Here is a 22,430-nt window from a genome sequence, read left to right as displayed (position 1 = left end):
AGAACTAGAATTATCAAAATTGCTAAACAATGACAAAGCTTTTAATTTTCTACACATCACACAAATTACCAAACTTCGTTTCCCTACATCCTAAAGTTTAAAAAAAGGTAAACACAGCTTCTTTGCTGAAGTCAACTATCAGATTACACGTTTGAGTTAAAAAGAAAGTACTAAGGCCCATGACTTCAACATGATGTATATCTCTAATATAGATGGATGTTTATATAAGAATACTGTTAATATCAATTTATGGATTGTGAAACATGCTGTCTGAAAACCCTAAACTGACTAGAAATTTAAAAAAAGACCTAACACACTGCAACAGTCAAGGTCATGCAGTCAGCTCATGGTTTTAGTAACTAATACAGAGATATATTGTTTAACAGCAATTTTCTCTGGACAACTTTCTAAACCTTCTTAAAAACCACATGGTTCTTTAAACCCTCACATTTGAAATGAAATGCCTTAATATTATAAAATAAGTTCTTCCCTGTTACAATATTCGTTCTTGGGAAACAACCAACCAACCCACAGAAATCCTCCCATCCCCCCAACAATCTCACACTGTTTTTGCTATTAAAATTTTCTTACTAGCTGCAAATCAGTCACCAACACTTTCCTAAAGCTTCAAGACACAAACACAATTCTAGCTTGCATTTAACTAATTCACCTGCCATAGTTTACCCATCAGCTACAGCAATACAAATATCACTGTTAGTGGTTTCAGAGGAACAAAAGTGATAATCATTTTTGTATTTTTGCTACTGTGCAAGAGAACCATAACTACACTGCAGTAGTTTTCATTTTTCCTTTATAACGCCTATACTAAAACCAGTCACACAATGCAGGCAGGGTTTGTTTCTGTAATACACCGTGAACATTCCATCCTAGAGAACACAAGAAGGTCCAGAAGCCTCCTCAGTAATGGTGACTGAATGGTCCAAAGTGTTTTTTTTTTTTAAAAAAGTTTTTGAACAAACTGCCTCTTTCCTCTCATCTGCCAATGGGACAGTCATGTCTGTCTTTACTGCTTTTTGTTCCTTAAAGGTGAGCATCTTATTTTAAGTTATCATTTTTAGCTGGAACAAAAGAATTACATGGTTTTAGATTTTAAAAAAAGTCTATGAATTGGACTAAAAAGATGAATACTCCGGTCTTCACTCTTGAGTGAAGTTTCCCTGATGTACAAAGCAATGCCCTTTTTATCTCACCATTATGCAGCTGAAGGTCAACAATTGTAGCTGTATTTCTGGCATTTATAGTCTATAATACAAAAAAAAAATCTGTATTATTTTATAGAAGTGTCTCAAATAATTGAAAGGTTGGTTAAGGGAAAGCAGAACACCTCCAAAAACATTAGCCTTCTCCATAAAAGCTATGTTGTATGAAAGCTTTACATTCTATCAATACTGTATGTAATTACAAAAGCAGAATTTGTATGGATGGAATAATGCTTTTTTTTTTCATTACTGTCTCATCTTCCAAGTTGCTGATGCTTTTCAAACTGTACTGTATCAAACATCACACCCTGGAATGCTAGAGTTTACAGCTTGTCCAGATGCAGGGACTGCTTCTTACCCAATGCAGGCATCTCCATCTCACTGAAACTAAAGGGGCTTTTTCAGGTATATGTATTAATTGTTTATTATGGCAAAGACAGGTAGTAGAAGGAAAAATAATCCAAACTACTTTTAAATTCATAGAACTCAGTGTTAAAGCTCCAAACTAATGACAGCTATTGCCCTTCCTCCTCTCCTCCAAATTTAACAGAAAGTATGTGAATTTGAGAACCTGCTGATTCAGGATACCTGAATTTAAGTTGTATTTTAACACCTTTTCTTCCCCCATTACCACCATCTAGATTGTTCCCCTTACACTGGTCAACTTGTTCAGTAATCCCTCTTGTTCCCTACTTCAAGCAATTTACTTGATTGCCCTATTCAGGGCTCCTGACACACCTTCGCAGCGGTATGCGTTCTAAGGCACAAGAAAAGGAGGTAAGGATAGGAGAAAGTTTCCATTGAGATACTTAAACACATTACGCAACGAGGCTGCACAGAAACTTGTACGGGAGTTAAAATGCAACAGGAGAACAGACCTACAAAATGACGATTTCCAAGTTTTTCCCTCAAACTTGTAGACCATTTCATGGGCTCTAAATATACTCATGCAACAAATCTGCATCTTTTACAGAGAAGAATGACTATCTCTTTTCAAAGCACAATACCTTAAGTCATTTCCAACTCAAAACTGTTTGGAAATAGGTTAAATAACACAAAAATTAGATATACTGCTACAGAGTCTGTCAAAGAAAGTCATAAATAGAATGTGAACATAATGCTGAAAATATATTTCTCCCAAAACAGTTTGTGAGCATAAATGATAATAAATTACTGTGATGTATCTTACTAATGGGAAAAACTTATTTTTAAATACACAAGATGATTTCTGCCAGTAATTAAACACACAGAAGAATAACCAGTAAGAAGTCAAAAAAATACTGCCTTATGACATTAAATAACTGTTGTACATCCACAACAGAAATAATTACGTTTCTGTCCATGGCCACAGAAAAACATTTTATATTGATATTTAAAATACTAATAAGTCATCATGTATTTATGATTCATTTTTGCATGTGCAAGCTATGGGACAGAGCTACAGTTAGTTACCCTGCTTTATGGCATTTCTTGATTTGAATGTTCTCGTTTTACTACAAGACTGAAAGCAAACTACAGATAAATATAAAACAGGTTTTGATCTGTTATCCTGCCAGTAGGGGAAAACGTTAGAATTTAAAACTATATTATCTTTTCAAACATGTAACTCATTTCAAAGTTGTTAAAAACTGCTGCAATATTAAACGTATATATGCTTTATAAAATAAAAGGACTATGGAATTACGTTTTAAATGCACTTAAGCCAAGTCATCCACAAGCTTATCAGATGCTGACTCCACTAATGAACTACAACATCCCACCAAGATATTCACCACATTTTTGCCTTTGGTTTCAGTCCTACAAGCTGACAATCACTGTTTGATCACATTACATAAGCATTGATAGTAACATAACATTTTCAAAGACTCCTGAGTGTCAGTGGGATTTGACACACAAGTCATTTAAATGCTTTGAAATCATTTACTTTGTTTGGACTTTCAGTGAAGGACACAGTTACAAGAACTATGTTTGCCTTGTTACTCCTGAAAGATAAAAGAGTTCCTTTTGGTTTTAACCCAATCATATTACTTTCAGGGCTTCTCTAACTAGGACCTCCCATTAAATAAATCAAAACTTAGCTTTCACAAGCTAAAAAAATATATTAGACCATGTGTTCCATGATCAGAATTCCAGTGGGTTTACTCCAGTCTTAAGCTTTTCAATATTTGAAAGTGTACAAAAAGCTAAACAATCTCAGCAAGAGAAACCCAGCAGTCTGAGACTGTAGTACTCTGTGGGCTGAAAATGTCCATTGATTCATGATCTCTATCAATATAACTTAATTTTTTTTTCATTTTCATGCTCCAAGGTGTAGAAACAAATTTTAGCTATTTTTCTCACAGATCTCTTTCAGCCTTATGGCATTCCAGTATTATCCTCACTGCACCTAATGACGTATGAGAGCTAAAATAAAGTTTGAGTCCTTTCTTACTGTTTATCCCCCAAAGCTGGAGTTTGATAGTACCCATCCATTGAAACAAAAAGCTGTTCTGCTCTTCCTCTGGAATTTATTTCAAATGGCTACCCATGGGTTGCACAGTGTATGAGCAACCCTGCCCGCTGCTCTCACCCAGTCACCATTCAAATTTTGCTCCTGTAAGTAGCAAGTGACATACCCAGTAGTGAACATCCAGCATTCCCCATAACCACCTTCCATTCATAAATCTCCCTTTATGGTTGCAGTAAGACAACAAATAACTTGGTTTCCAATCTCCTATGCATTTTCCCCAAATTTATAACTACACTTTTGTAGCTGAACTAATTTTACCTCTACTAGCCTCAGGTATTTCCTGGTCTATGTTGTATGACACCTCTCCTCTTTTACCCAATTACTTTGGGAAGCAATTCCATTTTAGAATTTTGAGCTATTCTAGTGCAGAACACTCTGATTTATTAACAGTTGAAAATTCTGCATACTGTCAACTTGATAAATTATTTTTCCAGTTTAGGGAGCTCTTTGTGTCTCCAGAGTACAAATAAATATTTTCATATGATTGCTGTTCCAAATTTAGATTTAGTAAAATCGAAGATTTAATGGAAAATGTATTTATCTTATATTTCAGTCTCTCTGTGGCAGCTCTGCAAAGCAGGGTGTACATGGCTAGCACTTAGAAACAGTAACAAATCATGTAGAACTCAAGGAAATAAGTAGAAGGCTTTTTTTAAATAAAAAACCCCCACATTTCCTATTAATTTTGTAATCTTAGCAGTGCAGCAGTACAAGAAAGTGTTATACAATAATCTGACAAAACATAAATAAAACCCGCTAATCTCATCTCCTCTCAGCATCTAACTAATGAGAAATGCAACTAAGTAAACACTAGGCATGCTAAATCACAGGGGGGGTAGTTAAGTGTTTAGCTTAATAATCAAACTATCAACAGCAGTAAATCTTGTTTGGAAACAACTTTGACATAACCAATCTGTTGAGTTAATCAGTGACCCACAAGTCTAAACTCCCAAATTTAACCTGTTTGACCTAAATCAGTCCACTTTTGCATTTTAAACATGCAAATTCTGTTAATTCATACAATTAATTCAAGACAAGCACTAGCTTACTTTTCTGAACTACATAGAGTCCATTAGCAGCCTTTTTTAAAGTAAACAAATTATCAGGATCTCTCAAATCTCAAACATTACTCTCCAATATGCCACCTACTCACCCAACATCTAAAGTAAAACTGTAGAAAGTATTGGTATTTACCATTCTATAACGTATACCCTGCTTTGTCATAATACAATTGCACATAAGCTGTGAGGTTTTTCTCTAAAGAGTTTTAAGCAGTATGTGGAGAAGTTTGCAGTGTCTACATAATTAACAAGATATATCAAATTTTGTGCCTAGCCACTTGACATTTTCCTCATAAATTTATAACTAAAGCCTTTATGCAAGTACAGCAGATCTAAAATTTAATGGCTGGAGGACAGAGAGAACAAGGTCACCCAAAACTGTTCAGTTTTATTCTGATAAAAATAAAAATACCTAGTTTTTCTTTTTTACTTGTGAGGACTTTAAAGGAAAGGTAGGGAAACTAAAGGAATAATCAAGATGTGAATGCGCTTTACCCTCCCCACTTCCCACCTCCTTCAAAGTTTTGCCACAGTCTAAAAAACTCCTTACTGTGGGCTATCACAAACAAACATCTTTCTCATGTTGTGCCTTGAAAGCTCACCATCAGGAGCTCTTATTCCACCGCTGTTCAGGTGAAAGACCCCAATGTAAGACCGAAACTACTGTTACTACTGCAGAGGGCATTATGGACCAGCTGTACAGGCAGCTCACTTTTCTCCACTAAGTTAGTACTGGTCATCTAGCCATGACAAATGAGCTGCTGCATGTGCTGTTCAGTGGATGACAGGGCAGAGAAAAGCACTTTCCAGAAAGGGAGTCAAATGTAAAGTTGGGATGAGACCCCCTACTTAATGCACTGTGCCTTTCTCCTATTTCACACAGCACACTTCTCAGGTCTCGGGCAATTACATTTCAATTACCAGGGTAGAAAGAATTCAGCATGCACATTTTGCTTTAAAGTTCAAGGGTTTTAAACATCTAGTGAAAAAACAATCCTTTATCTCACATCCTTCATCCTGTGACAGGAGAAGGAAACCTTTACACAGACTGGTATTTTGGCTTTTCCATCTTCGTTGATCCAGATTAATGAAAACGCAAATTGTAATCTTCACAGTTGTCATTTTCACAAGGTAGCTTTTATTGGTTTCTAAGTGTTTAAGGTAGGCAGCCTAGATTTATTTACAAGAACAAAAACAAGGGTATCACAGCACTCACAGCAACCATTATGTTATCCTCATCATTTTCCTATTTTTAAATAACATGGAAAAAGTGTGGCAACAAGCCTCAAGTTCTTATTTTCCTCTACTAATCAAGACTGAAAGGATAAATCACAATCAGACAGTGGGAAGTCAGGGCCAAGTTAAATATTTCATCTGCATGCATGCAGAGCAAACAGCAAAGGCTCTTTCCTTAGATCAGCTTTTTATGCATTTCTGAAGGTAAATTTAGGCAAAGGCATTGTAACCAAGCAGAGCAATCATTAACAGTAGGTAATAAAGATGAGCCTCATAACATTACCTCATCCTGAACTCTCATCCAAGCCAGGCATAACCTTCTCAGTACACAAGGAGAACCAGCAAGTTATAACTACCTAACCACTGTGACAAGCTGCAGCTGCAAGCTGCAACTCTTCTGCTTTATTAACTATGTCAAATTAATGTTGAATCCTAAATAGAAGCAAGAGTTAAAAGGAGTTTTATAAATAAAGCAAGCAAGCAGTAACATCAGCCTATAACTCTTCTGTTATCTCTAGTCTCCAAGAAAAATAATGAAAAAGTAACGTTTTTCATGATTCATACATCTCTGCACCTTCTTCAGCTTCATCCTTTACTCACAGAAGGCCCCTTCTGAAAGGGGACCGCACAATCTTCTCTCAATCTCCAGTTTCACCAAAGCACCGTATCAGTCTGGGAAATTAAGTGGCAGGTAACAGAATTTAAAAAAAAAAAAAAAAAAAAAAAAAAAAAAAAAAGTCTCCAACTATGAAACTAGTGAATAGCAAATATGTAAATTATGAACTTCATGTACATTGTTTTCTTGCCCCCTTACTTCCCAATACTTCTACTTAACACCCTACCCCCTGTAAGTAGTAGACTGGAAGATGAAAATTTGGGGCGTTTTGATCTCTAATCATAATCTTTCTCAAGTCCATTTACACAGATGTTTTTGATCTGCTATGGGAAGGTAAAATGCTATCTATACCTTTCAAAGAAAATGTTCACACTAGACTAATTCAACTAGAATCAAAGTGAATTAAACACATCTGTAGCTATCTTCAAATGGTACAAACTGAACAAGCAACTTCTATCTTTTGTGGCAAGGATTGTAGCAAACATCAATGTGGCAACCATATTCAGTGTTTCCTACATACCATTATACATGATTTTAGCAGAAACAGTGGTTTCTGAACAATATCTGCAAGTAAACAGCTGAAAACAAACATACATAACTCAGTCCGTGCTAGCTGGTAGAAGACAATTGTCTTTCATGTCCTAGTAGTAGTCTTGTTGCAGTCATGATGACCCAAGGATATAGGCAAGATTGATTTTGGGGACAAAGGTAATATCTAAGTATATACTTAGAAAAAGTAGACCAGCTTCCCCATATACTGAAGAAAAAGCCTGTGCCTCCAAAAGCTGGTCTACTTTTTCCAAACTAGATACTCAGTTGTGCTACTAAAATTGTAACATCTAGCTTCAGATTTTGTCCTCTATAGATGATGAGGGACAAGAAAGCTTGGTAGAAGAAAGGCAAGCACACTGCTTAACAAGCTAGTAATAAATCCCAAAATGAGGATCACGTACACTATTTCCCTTACCCTCTTAACTGCCTTCAGAGACACACAAAGAATACAAGTCTTTGGAGTTCCCATTTGGGTCACAATCTTACTACATAACCTTAAGAGCACAAATCCATTTGGACCACGAATTGACTAAAGTTGGTTGAGAGGCCTTAAGGAGTCCTCAAAAATAATCTTTAAAAAAAAAATAAAAATCAAGATAATCTCTTTCTTTTATGACATCCATATCGGGACAAATACTATTAGAATAGTTAGTCAAAGTCACGTTCAAACAGAAAACATTTCTTTTACAGCTGTCTTCATTGTGAAAATTGATAAACACATGATCATTCTTCTCTGATACAGTAAGCCATTAGATACACAATCCATCTACACAAGTGCTGCAGAAAAAGCTATTTCAATTTTTATAATTCTGTATCAAAAGTTGCAAATAAATTATGTGTATATATATATAAAAATTAAAATCCTCACCCAATTTTAATATTTCCAACCATAACATAAAGGCTACTCAAAAGCACTTCACATTTGCAACAAACATGTTGCTAACAGAAGTCAGAAACCCACTACTAAATCAGTAAACTGAAATAATGACAGAAAGAATACTAATAAGAATCAGCTAAATCACTTTCTGTCTCAGTGGCATTCATGTGTGTGCTGGGAATCTGATCTGAAAAAAAAAAAAAACATAAAAAACCCCCACCTGAAAATTATAGCAACCTCTGAAAGCTGTAGGCTTAAGTTTCTCAAAACCCTAGTCTAGTTCTGTTTAGTTTGGGTTTCCAATTACAGCAGTTTCAAAACCAACCAGTAATTTCAGTTATCTGAATTTCAGATCCACTTCAGAAGACATGTCAGCTCAGGGAACTGAATTCTAATCTGTAATGCTAGAGTTCTCATTTTGCCAGTAATATTTCCAGTATTTTAGTTTACTTGGGAAGAATGATATAACACATCAGCTTAGTTTACTATATAATGATATACACCGCAGTGTTTTTCTTTTACCTTTCAAATCAGTCTTTACAAGCCACTCAAGCAGGACAGGAAGTGTTAATTATTCACAAGAAAGATTTCTGGTCTTTCCTGAATTAGTCACATGAGAACATTAATAGTCAAAGGAGAGACTGCATCAGAGAATAATGGATAATAATGGGGTCCTATCTTCATCAAGAGAGTGCTGCAAAACCACCCCAGACTTGCAGATGTGTAATGCAGCCTGTTCTTGTTCTTCTAATTGCATAGCAACTCTGATTGAAAGAGACTTCCTCCACCCATCACAATCACTTCCTTCTACATGAACATCCCTGCAAACAACGTGTCAATGGGTCAATACTGTCCTAGAGCAAGTTCTGAATTAAAACAAACACCTCTCTCTAACGGACAGAGGTGGAGAAGCTGAAAATATTCCTTGCTACCAAGTCTTCCATTCAGGGCTCCTAGAACACTGTGGAATTAAGAGCGATATATGATTCACTTAATAAAGAAAAACGTGCAAAGGGAAAAGTATGGACCGAGTGTCACACAAAACATCAGTGTCAGAAATAGTAATAAATCCTTTCCAAACTTAAATGTCAAGAAGGGGACTTTAATTTAAAAAAGGAACATTCTACTACCCTTATGTTTATGGGTTTATACTCTCTAAACTCTGGTAATAAACGTAAGATGTATTTAAGGAAAAAAAAAAAAAAAATCAACATTAGAGCACAGTATCTATATATTTGGAATCGCAGTACCCAAGAGAAAGTTAAAACAGGAACATGCCCAGCACCCAAAACAAAACCAATGCTGAGAAACTACAGACAAAATATGGGAAGAATATGTAGTGACATTCAACACTATATATATAGTAACATTCTAACATTTAATTCTGGAAAATAAACATACTCTGAAATAGGCATGTTAGAAGTATCAGAAACTCTCCAGGTATCTGACACCACCAGGATTTACAAGCAGCATAGTCCACTTTCTTAAATAAAATCAGGAGTCAATTTGTTCCATCTTAATCACAAAGCCCCACTGCCAAGAAAAAGATATTTGAACTGTTCAAATGCTATTCTTAACTGCTTTCTTTTGAAAGCTCAAAAATGAGTTAACACCTAGAGAAGTTACTGAGTATATATTGATTAATCCTGAATGCCCTTTATCAGTTATAGCATAGCTAATGGTTCACCCACACATCTATGTAAAAGTGGAAAAAGATTTCAACAACTTAAAAGTACTGTATTTTAAATTCTGAGTATTTAAAAAAAATAAATCATGATGTTTTCCATATCATTTTTTTCCTAGTAAAAACTGAATAATTAGACTAACATGCTTGCAAATTAAAATTGGGAAGAACATTTATTATGAAAACATACCATGTTAAAAATGCTTTCACTCCTTTAAAGTAGTACAGAGTCAAAGGTTGATTCTAAAAATATAAATTATTAGATTTTAAATTAATTGATTAACATGTTAGCAATTCAGGGGAACGCTTGAAACCTATTTGCAGGAATAAATAAGCATTTGTTAACACACAGACAATTTCAGAAACCATTATTGTCCGTTAGTTCACTGAAGCAGATTATTAAAAAAAGGTAACACTAGGACATTAAGAAATGAACAATTATTACTGCATCCAACACTAATGCCTTCTCTTGCAAACTGGTGTCAGCAATACCTGACCTAGGATTTACCCTTCTCCAGCTAAAAATGCATTTCATTGAGTAATACTGGATACTTGTTAAAGAAGAGTTTCAAAGACAGTTGATTTATCAGAAAGCTAGACTCCTTAATATTGACATTATCTTGGACAAAACAGCATCTAATCAACAGTTAGAAGGACAATTCCCAATACTGAAAGACTCTTGCTAAATGACAGCATTTTGCCTACTCCGTATATGCAACTTCCTCTGAGACACCTCTAAGAACATATAATTAGAGATCAAAATGCTGCTGTTATGGTGGCAGGGCTGATCTCAGTAACAGTCATATCGTGAAGGCGAGTTGTGTTTTAGCAATTAAGTCAACGAGGACATGACTTTGGATTCTGCTTTTCTAAGTGCACAATTATGAGGTTATCATGGAACCAGCCCGATTATTTTTTTTTCTAAAACACTGCTTCTAATGTAGTATTGTGCTCTTTTCATGCTCTTTTCTTCTCCTCCTTCCTTAAGTGCTTAGGAAGTAAATAGAACTTCTACATTCAAATAAGCAGAAGTTAAATATATACATTACTAAAACAGGCCCTCAAATTAAAAAACTTAGCCAGCATCAGACACTACATAAAGAGTTAGAAGCTAAAGATAGTAATTATCAAACCACCTCTTTTTCTCTTCAGTTTGTCTTACTGCTTATTAAAATTATTTCTGGAAAACCAGTTTTTATCTCCGTTCCAAAATTTTTCATTACTTCCAGTTAGTCTCTTTAATTTACACCAAATAAACACTGGAAATCCAACACTAGCCAAAGTACATTCATTAAAGGACATAATGCCAATGAAAGTCATTTTAAAAGTAAACTCCCTTAAACCACTAATAAAAATACTACAACATTCAGAAACTGAAATTTATCTTCCTCCCATTGACCTACATTGTTCAAGTTCAGAGCATGCATATGGTGGCCAGATTACACAGCAGGAATTGAACAGAATACCTACAATTCTTTCATAAATAACATAGCGCAGTATTCCCTGCTGCAGGGACAATCCCAGAGGACAGATTAAATGTAAAAATCCATCAACTATTTCCTAATACAACTTTTCTGTACAGGAAAGTACTGCACTTACCACAATGCTATTACTCAGATGCTATTAACAGAGAAATTGAACACACAACTGCAAATGTCTACCTCCTCCAACTTGTGGAATATTATAACTCTTCAATTAATACATTTTCCTGAGTACAGGTAAAGAATAATTTAGAGTGAATGGAGCTATGTATTACAATACACTGATTGACTTCCAAATTACAAGATTTCAAAAATTATGTTAAAAAAAATTAAGTTTAAAACCCATACTCTTTAAGCATATAAAATTCTCATTAATTCAAATAAAAGATACATCTCCATTATTAAAGAAAAAAACCCACAACCGTGTTACATCAAAATCTTAAAAATACAATGGTTGGGCATTACCAAAATACCGACCCACTTCTACTGTATGTTAATGTCACCCCCACGGCCTGAAACCATTGACCGTGGTCATCCACACAGAGGTTTCATTTTCAGAAAGTGTTTTTCAGAATAATTTGGCATTTGCTACATATACTGTCCTCAACAATATTTTATGTGGCCTTCTCAGTGTACTGAGAAGATGCTTTTCTAATATCTGCAACTACTCTGACTTAAGTTCCTTCACAAATCTGACATCCAGAAAAGTCAATTCATGCTGCAGCTACTGCCCGATCTTTTAATTCTTCCAAAACCAAATAAAGGACTCCATGCTAGTGAGTCCTGCCTATATTGATCAGACAGGAATGATTTTTGCCATTTGGGCAAAAGAGGAGAGAAAAAAAGGAGAACAGATCAGTGTAATTTACCTGCCTAAACTGAATATGAAGTTTATCTCCGAGATCCAAATACGTGTTTCAACATAGTCAAGATCAAATACTGTCCAAAAACATTCAGGAGACATTTGTCATAACACTTTAAGATACAAAGTTAGTCAGGCAAGGTTGCATATTTGAGGAGATACAGGAGTGCAATGACATTTTAAACTTCAAGGAACACAAGCAGTATTTTCTCAGCAAACTATATCACATTCATCATTCCTACCAAATGTCTCTGAAGAAGCCTGTGTCTATTTACATGCACAAACTTCTAATTTAAAATCATTTTTAAATCCAATAACAACTGACATAGCACGTTAGTGAAAACATTCAAGTGGAACCCAAACATGTCCAATGCATATCCCCATCAAGGATCATCCTCTCAAGTTAATGCTTTGTACCATTGATCCCAACACCTTAAAGGAAATACTGGGTCATGATGCTTCCATCAATTCAAGACTTAAACAGCTCTCCAAGCCCAAACAGCAAACACACTGTTGTGGAAGTCTGATGTTGAAGTTGTCAAAATTCATGCAATTAAAAACAGCAGCAGTATTTTCTTTAAACTGATACCTGTATTGCAGACTGAACTTACCATTAGAAACTTTTGAGAAAACAAAGCACGTTTAATAAAACAAACCAATACACAGAACACAACATATCCATGCTACCATACAATAGTTAATGCTAATTAATAAAATGTTCAAGACAAATATTTTGTAGCACTAACTGTGGAATAATCATTAACACTGCCCAAATCACAATACTCCAAACTAGTAACAGTTTACAAAAGATGTGAAGAAGATACCAACTGACAGGAAGACAGAAACCTGGGAGGTGACCTTGACATAATAACTTTTAACTCCTCTAAGCTTCAAAAAGCAGCACACAATCTTCTTTCTTATTCATTCCACTTGCAGAAGCATCAACTATGACACTGAATTTAATTCTGATTGATGAGGAAGGTACAGTTAGATTAAAAGGTGCTGGATACATCTGTCTTATTACCACAGCATCCATCTACAATTAGAAAATGTTTCTAAACCACTTTATGTAAAGATTTTGAATAAATTTATGGTTTAAGAAAGTGTTTGTTTTCTCAAATTCTGGTTTCACTGAGAAAGTGAACAGACATTTTCAATCAAGCAAGCCTATTTTTGGATTTTCTTAACCAAAACACCCTCATATACCAGCTGTTTGAATTTATTCACTCCTTAGAATTATCACATAGTAAAATTATAGAAAACAAAATCAATTTTTTTTTTTTTTTCATAAAGAGAAGGGTTAAAGCATGGAACTACTTGCTGCAGGATGTTGTGAGGGTCAAAAGTACATATGGATGCACCAAGTCATTATGCAAATTCATAAAAAATAGGTAAGACCTACTAAGCCATAAATCTATAAAACAGAGGACAACCTTATGTCAGACTGCCAGAAGCAGAGGAGGTATACCAAGATAAGCATCACCGCATGTTTGCTTTGTCCGTATGCTTATTCCCTCAGCATCACTTATCACCCAAATCAGAAACAGGGCTGGATGCATCTTTGGTCTTATCCAGAACAGCTGTTTTTCATTAAATAACAAAATCTCCTTTCTGTTTTGTCTATTCTGTTAAGTACTGCAAAAGCAAGCATTGTTTTCACATTCCTAGAAAAGAGCTTATTACAGTTAAAGTATTAAATCCAGTTCATCTGCTTTTACTTCGAGTGCCAGTAACCCCCATTCCTAAAGGTAAGCTTCTGCAGCAAATAGAAAATTTAGCCCTGATCCAAAATGCGGTACTTTGCAAACACGGTTGCAAGAAGCAATTGCTCACTGTATAAAAAAGTGAAAAAAAAAAACATGTTTTGACCTCAGGCAAGATGCTCTTCTAGTTTTATTATGACTAAGGGAAATCACAAGAACCTCACAATTTATCATTCTTCATATTCTTATTCAAGCAAGGAACATGGCAAAGTTCAACTCCCTACCACCACCACCACCGTCTCCTCAAACAGAAGCTTCTCTACATCTCACAATTCTCAGCATCTTCTAAAATTAAGATCCAAGCAAAGAATTTCCGTCTCTCTCCAATGTCTTATTATCATCCTCTATAGCGCTTCCTAGTAAAACTTGTAAATAAATCAATTCCTCAGACTCTTTGATTCTGTCAGTTAAATAATTTGTCCCTTCTATTTGTGCAACACACCAGTGTATCTGTTACAGCAATTAATGATGGCTTTAACTACAAATAGCTTCAAGTTCTTTTACCCAAGGATTTGGTAGTGTTAAATAAGTTCATGCATAACAAAAAAATATGATAATCAAGTATTTTTAGTCTTAACCTAAGACCAAAAGCCACAGCATGCAAATTACTTACTCCATTCCAAGCAACTACCATTTTCCTGTGATAAATGGCCTATAAACATTTATAATAGATAAAAGCAAATAAGCTTTTATCTTACAAAAAAAATGCTTTAGGTCTTTTACAAGGTAGTAGAATTAGCCTTCCTAAAACATAAATGTCATCAATTTATTTATTTAAATCAATTTACCACTTTAGAGGGAAGAAGTGACATTTCTGATCATCAGTAACTGCAGAGAAACCCTGCCCCTCAGACAACACTGCCCACACAGAGCTATCCCAAAGCACCTTATTTGATCCTCACTGCTCACTATTAATGCAAAGACCCCAGTCAATACCAAGGTCTAATAAACAATAACCTATTTGGTAGTGCATATGCTGTCTTGCATAAACCAACAAATTCATTGCTTATTCTAGCATCCGATCCAAGGGTCCAGTAAGGGAAAGCCTGGCTAAGGAACTGCATGATACAAGCCCAGTGAAAACTAATTCTCAGAGGGAAAGGTAGGTATTTCAACAGTTTACTCAAGCCTCCTGTTTAGGAACATCTATATGAGGTTTCAACAGTGGTTAAATCAAAATTAGGTTTATGAAGGCATTATGCATTCAGGATGACCTATGCAGCCTATGAGATTTGAAAGTATTTATTAAAAGGACAGTTACTGAGAGTTCATATGGAATGAACACCAGAAAAAGGAAGGAAAAGACTAAGCAGAGAAAAGGCTTCTTAATGGCATATATACATAGTCACTATTTGTTTAGAAGCTAAAAGCAAGCTTTGATGATTATACAGTCACAAACTAATCATGCTTATGTTAAATGATTCACCATTTGATCAAATGTTTAATTTTAGTAAACAAAATTGAAAAAAGAGAGATTGGCATGGAAGGGACCTGATGATACATAAGTGACTGGAAAATCCAGACTCAGAAATAAATTCTGGATTGGGCCTGCACAGAATGCTTGGGGCACAATGTCTCATCACATATGATGCATGCAGTGTCAGAGAAAGGCAGAACAAATGGCAACATCCTGCAAAACCCCTGCTGGCATGTTCTCAAACAATATTGCCATCAGTTTTAGCTGACTACAGTACCTTATAGTTGCCAGAAATAAGATGAGATGAAACTAATCATACTGTGTTTTCAATCAACTTCCTGCTGGCTGCCACCATTTCAAGAATGGAATTCATTTGTTTTACGCCCATTAACATATTTCCTTCTTTTCTGGTTCTAAGGCACTGAATGGAATCATACGGTATCAGTCTGGACCATAAGACAAATAAGCAGCAGTCACTACAGTACAAATAGAATTGTAAAAGTATTACCCTCTCACAGTACATGCTTCTAGCAGTCAAGGAGTATTTTCGCTTACAAGCCTCATCTACACATATAACCATTTAATAGTAAAAGCCCCAGCCCTTTGACGAGCTATAAACGAGTGAAACCTTCACGGAATCCCTTAAAAGCCAATGGGGAACCGCCAACATGTAGTTCATTAAAGGATTGTGCCTCATCTCTAATAAGCAAAATGGCTTAACTGGAACATATACATATAGTAATATTTTCATGTATTTATTAACTTAGAGTTGAAGATTTTATATATACCATAAAGTGAAATCGGTTTCCGAAATCCACTAGTCTAAGAAAAAATACCAACATTACATGGTCTATTAATCAGGAAAAGAAGAAAGAATTTTTCCAGATCATAAGAATGAAAAGTTAAGCACAGCATAAACTCTAGTTGAACTGACCTAAAATAATAAGTTGCATACTGCACCCTTTCCAACCTTTGTACACTCAGACTACTCCAATAAAAAGCAAGATAATTGCAACTAACTAAAATTTAAGATCTAAAAATAGGAAGAAAGGGGAGCAAAATATTTCCAAACAATAAGTTGTGTGAGTTTTTCATAAATAACATGAATACATATGAGATTTCCCAATTGAGATTATCTGGGTAACTGAAATGATTTTGTAAAATATAATCATCATCTCAGTGCTCCATTTGAACATTACTTGAGCAGAAATGACAGACTGGACATTCTAAAGAGAAAGGCAAGTCTGCAGAAGATTTCAGGATGAATTCCATGATCTTTAACAAAAGTAAGCAAACATTAGCTGTTGACCTTAAGCAGATGTTTCAGAAGTTCTGAATAGTCTCACTCAAGTCCCTTCTTTCAGCTGTTCATTTTTTAGTCTCTTAGATCTTGAAACATGAAGAGTTTAGTAGTTTTCTGTCAACAGAGATTCTTGAAACCTACAGGGTCTGAATTTCTAATATAAAACCAAGCATTTTAAAAGAATCCCTCCAACTTTAATGCAACAGTACATACCAGTCTTCTCCTGTAATCTCTTTGCATGCCACCACTATCAATGCACATTTCAGGAGCTACTTCTATCACTGTTGACCAATAGCCAAGTTTTAGCCCAGAAACCCAAAGCTTAGTTTAATTTTAATGCTTCTTCTGGTATTTTCCTTAATGTTTCCTATCTTTGCGGATTACTGCAGAACAGGCGCATCTTACTGAAAACAGTCCTGGCTAAGCATTCCATAAAAATCAATTAAAAAAAAAAAACAAAAAACAAAAAACAAAAAACACAAACACCAAACCCCACACCTTCTTTTATACTCGGCAAAATCTAGACCTTATTGTCTGACCCACTGACACTGAGTTATTCCACTACCTACCTGGTTCAGCCTCACCCAAGAGCAACTGCAAAAGGATTCTCATCCAATGGACAGATGGGGACCAGGAAACATAAAGAAACACTATTCCTCTACATTACTTTATTTACAAATTTCATGGAAACTACTATATTAAATTACAAGTTTCAGAACTTTTCCTAGTATTAAATGTCCTGCAGATAAAGAGCAAATATGGCCCTGTTATTCCAAAATGACTTGACAGACATAAAAGTGATATGAAAGTCATAGATAAGACATGTTGCTGGTAATAACCCTAGTTGACAACTAGGGCAGCAGAGTTCCAACTTCAGATGCATATAAGTCTTTCTGCTATCATGATTTAGTTTTTTTCAGAGAGCTGGTATAAAACTGTGACCCTTTAAGTACTCCTGCCATTGCAACTTCACTAGAAGGGCACTTACACAGATTTACCAGCTGATCTTTTCAAGCACTAGCAAGGGCCTAGGTAAATAAGGACAAAGAGACACTGAAGCTTCTTCAGGACTGAGAAGTACAACAAACTATCAAACTCTGGAACCTGACAGCACTGTTTTGGGTTTTGTTGGGTTTTGTTTGGGGTTTTTTAAGTGAAAAAGCAGATATGTAGTTTGCCACTCTGTATTGAAATGTACCTGGCAGGCAGTTAAAGAAACTGAAAAACGGATTAATTTATTCACTGCATTAGTACAGAAAGTGAGGATTTTTTTCACAATACGGTCTTTCAAAAATATCTTACAAGAAACACTACTGTGTAGATGACACAGAGGGGAAAAAAAAAAAGGGGGGGGGTAAATACCATTTGGATAGCTGCTTGTGCGAGGGAAGCACAAAAAAAAACCCCACAGCTTTAAAGACAACGGATTTTGTTGAGAGCCTCCTCTCACCATTAAGCCAACCCTTGAACACGAAGCACCAGATTTTCTTCTCATTATCACAACATGCTGAACAAGCCAAAAAGTTCAGCTGAAAGAAAAAGTTCACTTTTAACTTTCTGCAACTCTCTTTTCACATCAGTATCATGTTACAGCAGTCAGTAGACTACATTAGAGATAGAGCAACTTGCTTTCCACTACATTACAGAAAACATCAGGCCCAAATATGGGAGCCTAACAAAGCAAAAATGAACAAAATAATTTACTGTATATTTATAATCTGTCTTGCAAGATCACTCCCAGCAGGGCCATGGCATTTGTTGCAGTTCAGGCTTCTGTCATAACTCAAAAATAGGATTTCATTTAAAATCCTGCTACTTCAATAAACCAACCAAATGTATAGTGGCATCACTAAATCACTCTTATTGCATCTCTTTTCTCTCAGCCTCCACTTCCCCAGAGCACCTTAAATGGCATGACATTAATCCCAAAAAGGTACAATCACAGACAAGTATAAATCTCAAGTGGGCCCTCAAAAGTCTATTTAATCACATATTCCTTGAACTTTCCATAACAAAAGAACATTAGGGACTAATGTTTCTGTGATATACATTAAAGACATTTATGATCATGTGTATCGGCCAGTATACCATCTACCATGATACATCTGACTTAAAAAAAAAAAAAAAAATCAATAATGGCAACAGCTTCAACAGATATGACCCTAGAGGTGATTGGAGTTTAGCAAGAAATAGGCTTACTTTTTTTTTCACCTTTGGCAAACAGGAATGACCCTACTTCCTTCTTTCTAAAAGGACATCAGCCAACCACTAACGAGGACCTTATCTATTATGAACTTCTCTACCTTCATAAGGTGGTGAAAGAAGTATCTTTTTGACCTTAGCCTTTTCCCTTCATTAGTTATGGTGCCCTGAGTGAACAGGAGCGAGAGCTCCCGGTTCCCGGGCGCAGGGCAGGGATGTGTCGGGCACCGAGCTCCGGGACGCCGAGCCGGGGAGCCCAGGGCCCGCATTACTCATCCGCGGCTATGAGGAGCTAAAGGCAGGCCCCGGAGCGCAGCCCGCAGCCCCAAAGGAGGGGCAGCCGCTCCAGGAAACCTGCGTGCCCGAGGAAACGAGCAGGCCTCCCCGCGCCGAGCTGCCGGGAAGGCCGTCGCCGAGGTGCCCAAGCGCCCGGGGGGGGCCGCTGGCAAGCCGGTCGTCCCCCCTCCCGCGGGCAACGCCGCCACCACCCCCCCTCCCTCCCGGGGTCACCCGCTGCTCCTAAGCCAAGAGCCGCCGCCGCCACCCCCGCCCGGACCCCCAGGACGCGGCACCCCCAGCCGCACGCCCGGGGACACCCCTGTCCCCCAGCGGGCACCTCCTGCGGCCCGCCCGGCAGGGGCCAGCGGCCGCCCCCGCCCCGGGGGAAGCTGCGAGCTCGGCCCCCTTGACAGGCCGGAGCCCAGGGCTACGACCTGGCCCGGCGCCCCGGCCGGCCTGCCCGCCTGACCAGGCCAGGCCCGGGCCCTGCCACCGCCCGGCCGCGGCCCCCCGCCGCCTCGCCCTTCGCCTCCCCGCCCGCCCCCCTCCCCTCCCCGCGCCGGGCCAGGCCGGACCGGCTCCAGCCCGGCCCCCTGCTCGCCCCTCGGGCCCCGCTTACCCCCAGAAGCCGCAGGGGCAGCGCGGTGGCAGGCTGGGCGCCTTGCTGCGCTCGCTGCCGGCGTCTCCCATGGCGGGGCCGGTGCGCGGGGCGGCGGCAGCGGCGGGCGGGGGGGCGCGGGGCTCCCAGCCGGGATTCCAGGCCGGTCAGCTGGAGCCGGGCGCGACCACTTGGGGAGGCGTCGGAGGGGAGAGCGCGGGAGGGGGGGCGGCCGCGCCCTACCAGCCGGGCCCGCAGGGGAACGGGGACGCGGCGCGCAGCTCTCTGCGGCGGCCCCTCCCGCCCGCCGGTTTCCGTGACGACCCCGCTGTCGCAGCGGGACGCGCCCGCCCTCCCCCACCGCTCGGCCCCTGAGTCAACAATGCGCGTGGTTCCCTCCCCGCCCCCCCCCTCCGGCGCCCTGCTTCCCCCTGTCCTGAGCCGGATGGTTTCGCCAAGCCGCCGGATCAGCTGGGAGTGGGATATACCATAGCGCATCCTCGGGGGGAGCGGCGCTAGATAGGGGGGGGCAACGAGGAGAGAAGCAAGTTTAGAAAGCACCCGTGGGCTCGAGAAGGGAACGAGATTCTCTCTGAAGAGGTTTAGGGGGGGCTGAGGCCTGCAGAGCTGCCTGGGGCCGCCGCGCTCTTTCGCCTCTACCCACACGGTGGGCACACAGTGGTACGGCCAGGGAAGACCTGCGGGGTGGGGGTGCCGGCGCTGGCCGCGCATGCGCGGAGGGGCTGCGACGCGGAAGTTGATCGGTGGCGAGCGGGTCCCCGGGGGCCTCCTCCGCGCTGCCGCGGGCCGGGGGGCCGGGCGGGCCCGCACCCCCACACCCTCCCGGCCCGGGCCCTGCGCCGAAGCTCTCGCCCGGCGCTGCCTTGCCGAGGCTGGTGGTTGCCAGCCCGGTGTGTCGGGGGGCGGGCGGCCTGTGCGCGTTCCGGGCCTCTCCCTGGCGGGCGGCTGCCTCTGGGGGACCTCGGCGGCGGGGGGTGGGGGGCGGACCGGGCCTCGACCCCAGAGGGCTCCGTTTGCTTCGTGCCAGGCCTCTCCGCTTCGGTTTGGGAGGGAGGGCTGGAGACCAGGGAGGGCTCTGAGAGCCACGCTCCATCTTCTTTTTCCTGCTTATTCTTGTAGGTGTTTGTTCTCGGTTTCCCTCAGTACGAAATAAAATCGGTTAGGTGTCCAGCGTATGTGGGGGTTTCTTTGCCTCTGGTAAACAATACTCACTGCCTGAGGACACTAAGCTGAGCTCTGTCTGAATACGGGAGAAGGCAGGCCGCTTGTGTTCTCGTGTTTCAGCCCCTGAGAAAGGGACCTGAAAGAGGTAAGGTTATGGCAAGCAGAACATGGTGCATAATGAAGGGGAATTTTCAGCATCTGGACTGGAGAGCTGAGTAATGGGGATTGTACTTCTGGTATGCGTTTAGCAAGTGCCCTTGAGCAAGTTACAATCTTGCCTTGGCTGTACCTTGGTTCTGTCTCAAGCAGAAATACTGTTGACCCTCTACAGAAATTGCTTTTTGATCTGAATGAAAAATACTATGTGGAAAAATACTGGTGTGGCAATAATGATGGTGGAATTTTGATATATTCTTGAGGTGCTGTTACCCATCTTACGCTTTGATTCCTGCTTTGCACTTAAAGCCAAGCTTGTTGAACACTGAAAATAATACACATCCTTAACAAAGCCCAGAGTATGTAGGACTTTGAGTAACTAATTAATTTTGCCAACAACCTTTTAACTTGAATATTCAATCTTCTTAAATAATTTTATATCAAGTTAATTCATGGCAGAGAAAAAAGTAGTAATAGAATATATGTATACACATGTACTTAAAACTTGTTAATAAAATGTTGAAATTTAATTGAAATCATGTAAACAGGCTTCTTATGAAGAAACTAGTTTGTGACAGTTTGCTAGTAATAGTTGTTTTGTCAAACCTTTGAGTCTGGGGTTACCTGACTCCCTGTTGATGCATCAAGCGGGCCGTTAATGGTTCGCTACCTCAACCAGTTGCTGCTTTTCCTCAGCAGCAACTTTGAATGCCATAACGTTATTGAGTGTGAGAGTGATGTGGTATGACGGAGATAGGACGTGTGTTGAGAGTTTTCATTGACACATTAACTGGTCCGGTTACCTGCTGTCTTTAAAGTGCCCATGGCTGCATACCACCTTACGCACCAAAGCATGAGAGCTTCCTCCTTGGCACAGCTTTCTGAGGAGCCTGACTGCTGAGGCAGCATTGCTGAGTGCACCAAGAAAAGTGAGTACTTGAACAAAATAGCCCTGGCCTCATTAACTAAGCCCTTTAAGCCAGTAGTAGTCAACTGAAAATTAAAATTGTCCCTTATGCGCTGGCTACCTGTACTACTACCAGAGGCTGTAAATTCTCCTCAGATAAGGAGTACATACTGGCTTTTTAAAGATGATTTCATAGTTAGTTTGTATGTCCTTATTTGCTATTAAAGGGACCTCATGTTGAGTTGGCTGTCAAGTATTACAAATGTCAAGGAGAAGCATTCTCTCTTAGTGTTCTCGTGTCTTTTCAAATAAACCTTTCCTGAATTGTAAAGTTCTGTTGGGATGATGTCAAAATTCTAGTTTTCTGAGCAATTCAGATTTTTAAAAACCCCACAGTGGTATTGTAGTTCACTCCAAAGTTAAACACAAGAAAAACATGAGTTTGGGGATAATGTTATTACATCACAACCTCCGTGCAGTGTGTGGGCTTTTCCTCCAACAGATCTCGGGTTGAGCCAGGCC

At 39.2% G+C, this 22,430-nt stretch overlaps 1 protein-coding gene across 3 annotated transcripts in view; it reads right to left on the bottom strand.

The window, feature by feature from the left end:
- The window catches only part of ZFAND3 (zinc finger AN1-type containing 3), a 148,281-nt gene extending 128,308 nt beyond the window's left edge, over positions 1 to 19,973 (bottom strand). The window contains exon 1 of one of the 3 annotated variants that reach the window (XM_074897025.1): positions 19,682 to 19,973. In XM_074897025.1, coding sequence (XP_074753126.1) covers positions 19,682 to 19,752 — 71 coding nt within the window. In that variant the 5' untranslated portion in view covers positions 19,753 to 19,973. The remainder of the gene's footprint in view (positions 1 to 19,681) is intronic. The other 2 variants (XM_074897024.1, XM_074897023.1) reach the window with 2 other exon arrangements.
- Between the last annotated feature and the right edge of the window lie 2,457 nt (positions 19,974 to 22,430).

The sequence above is a fragment of the Athene noctua genome, chromosome 1 (genome assembly GCF_965140245.1).
Source record: "Athene noctua chromosome 1, bAthNoc1.hap1.1, whole genome shotgun sequence".
In the NCBI taxonomy this organism is placed as follows: Eukaryota; Metazoa; Chordata; class Aves; order Strigiformes; family Strigidae; genus Athene; species Athene noctua.
This window is presented reverse-complemented; position numbering and strand designations above follow the sequence as displayed.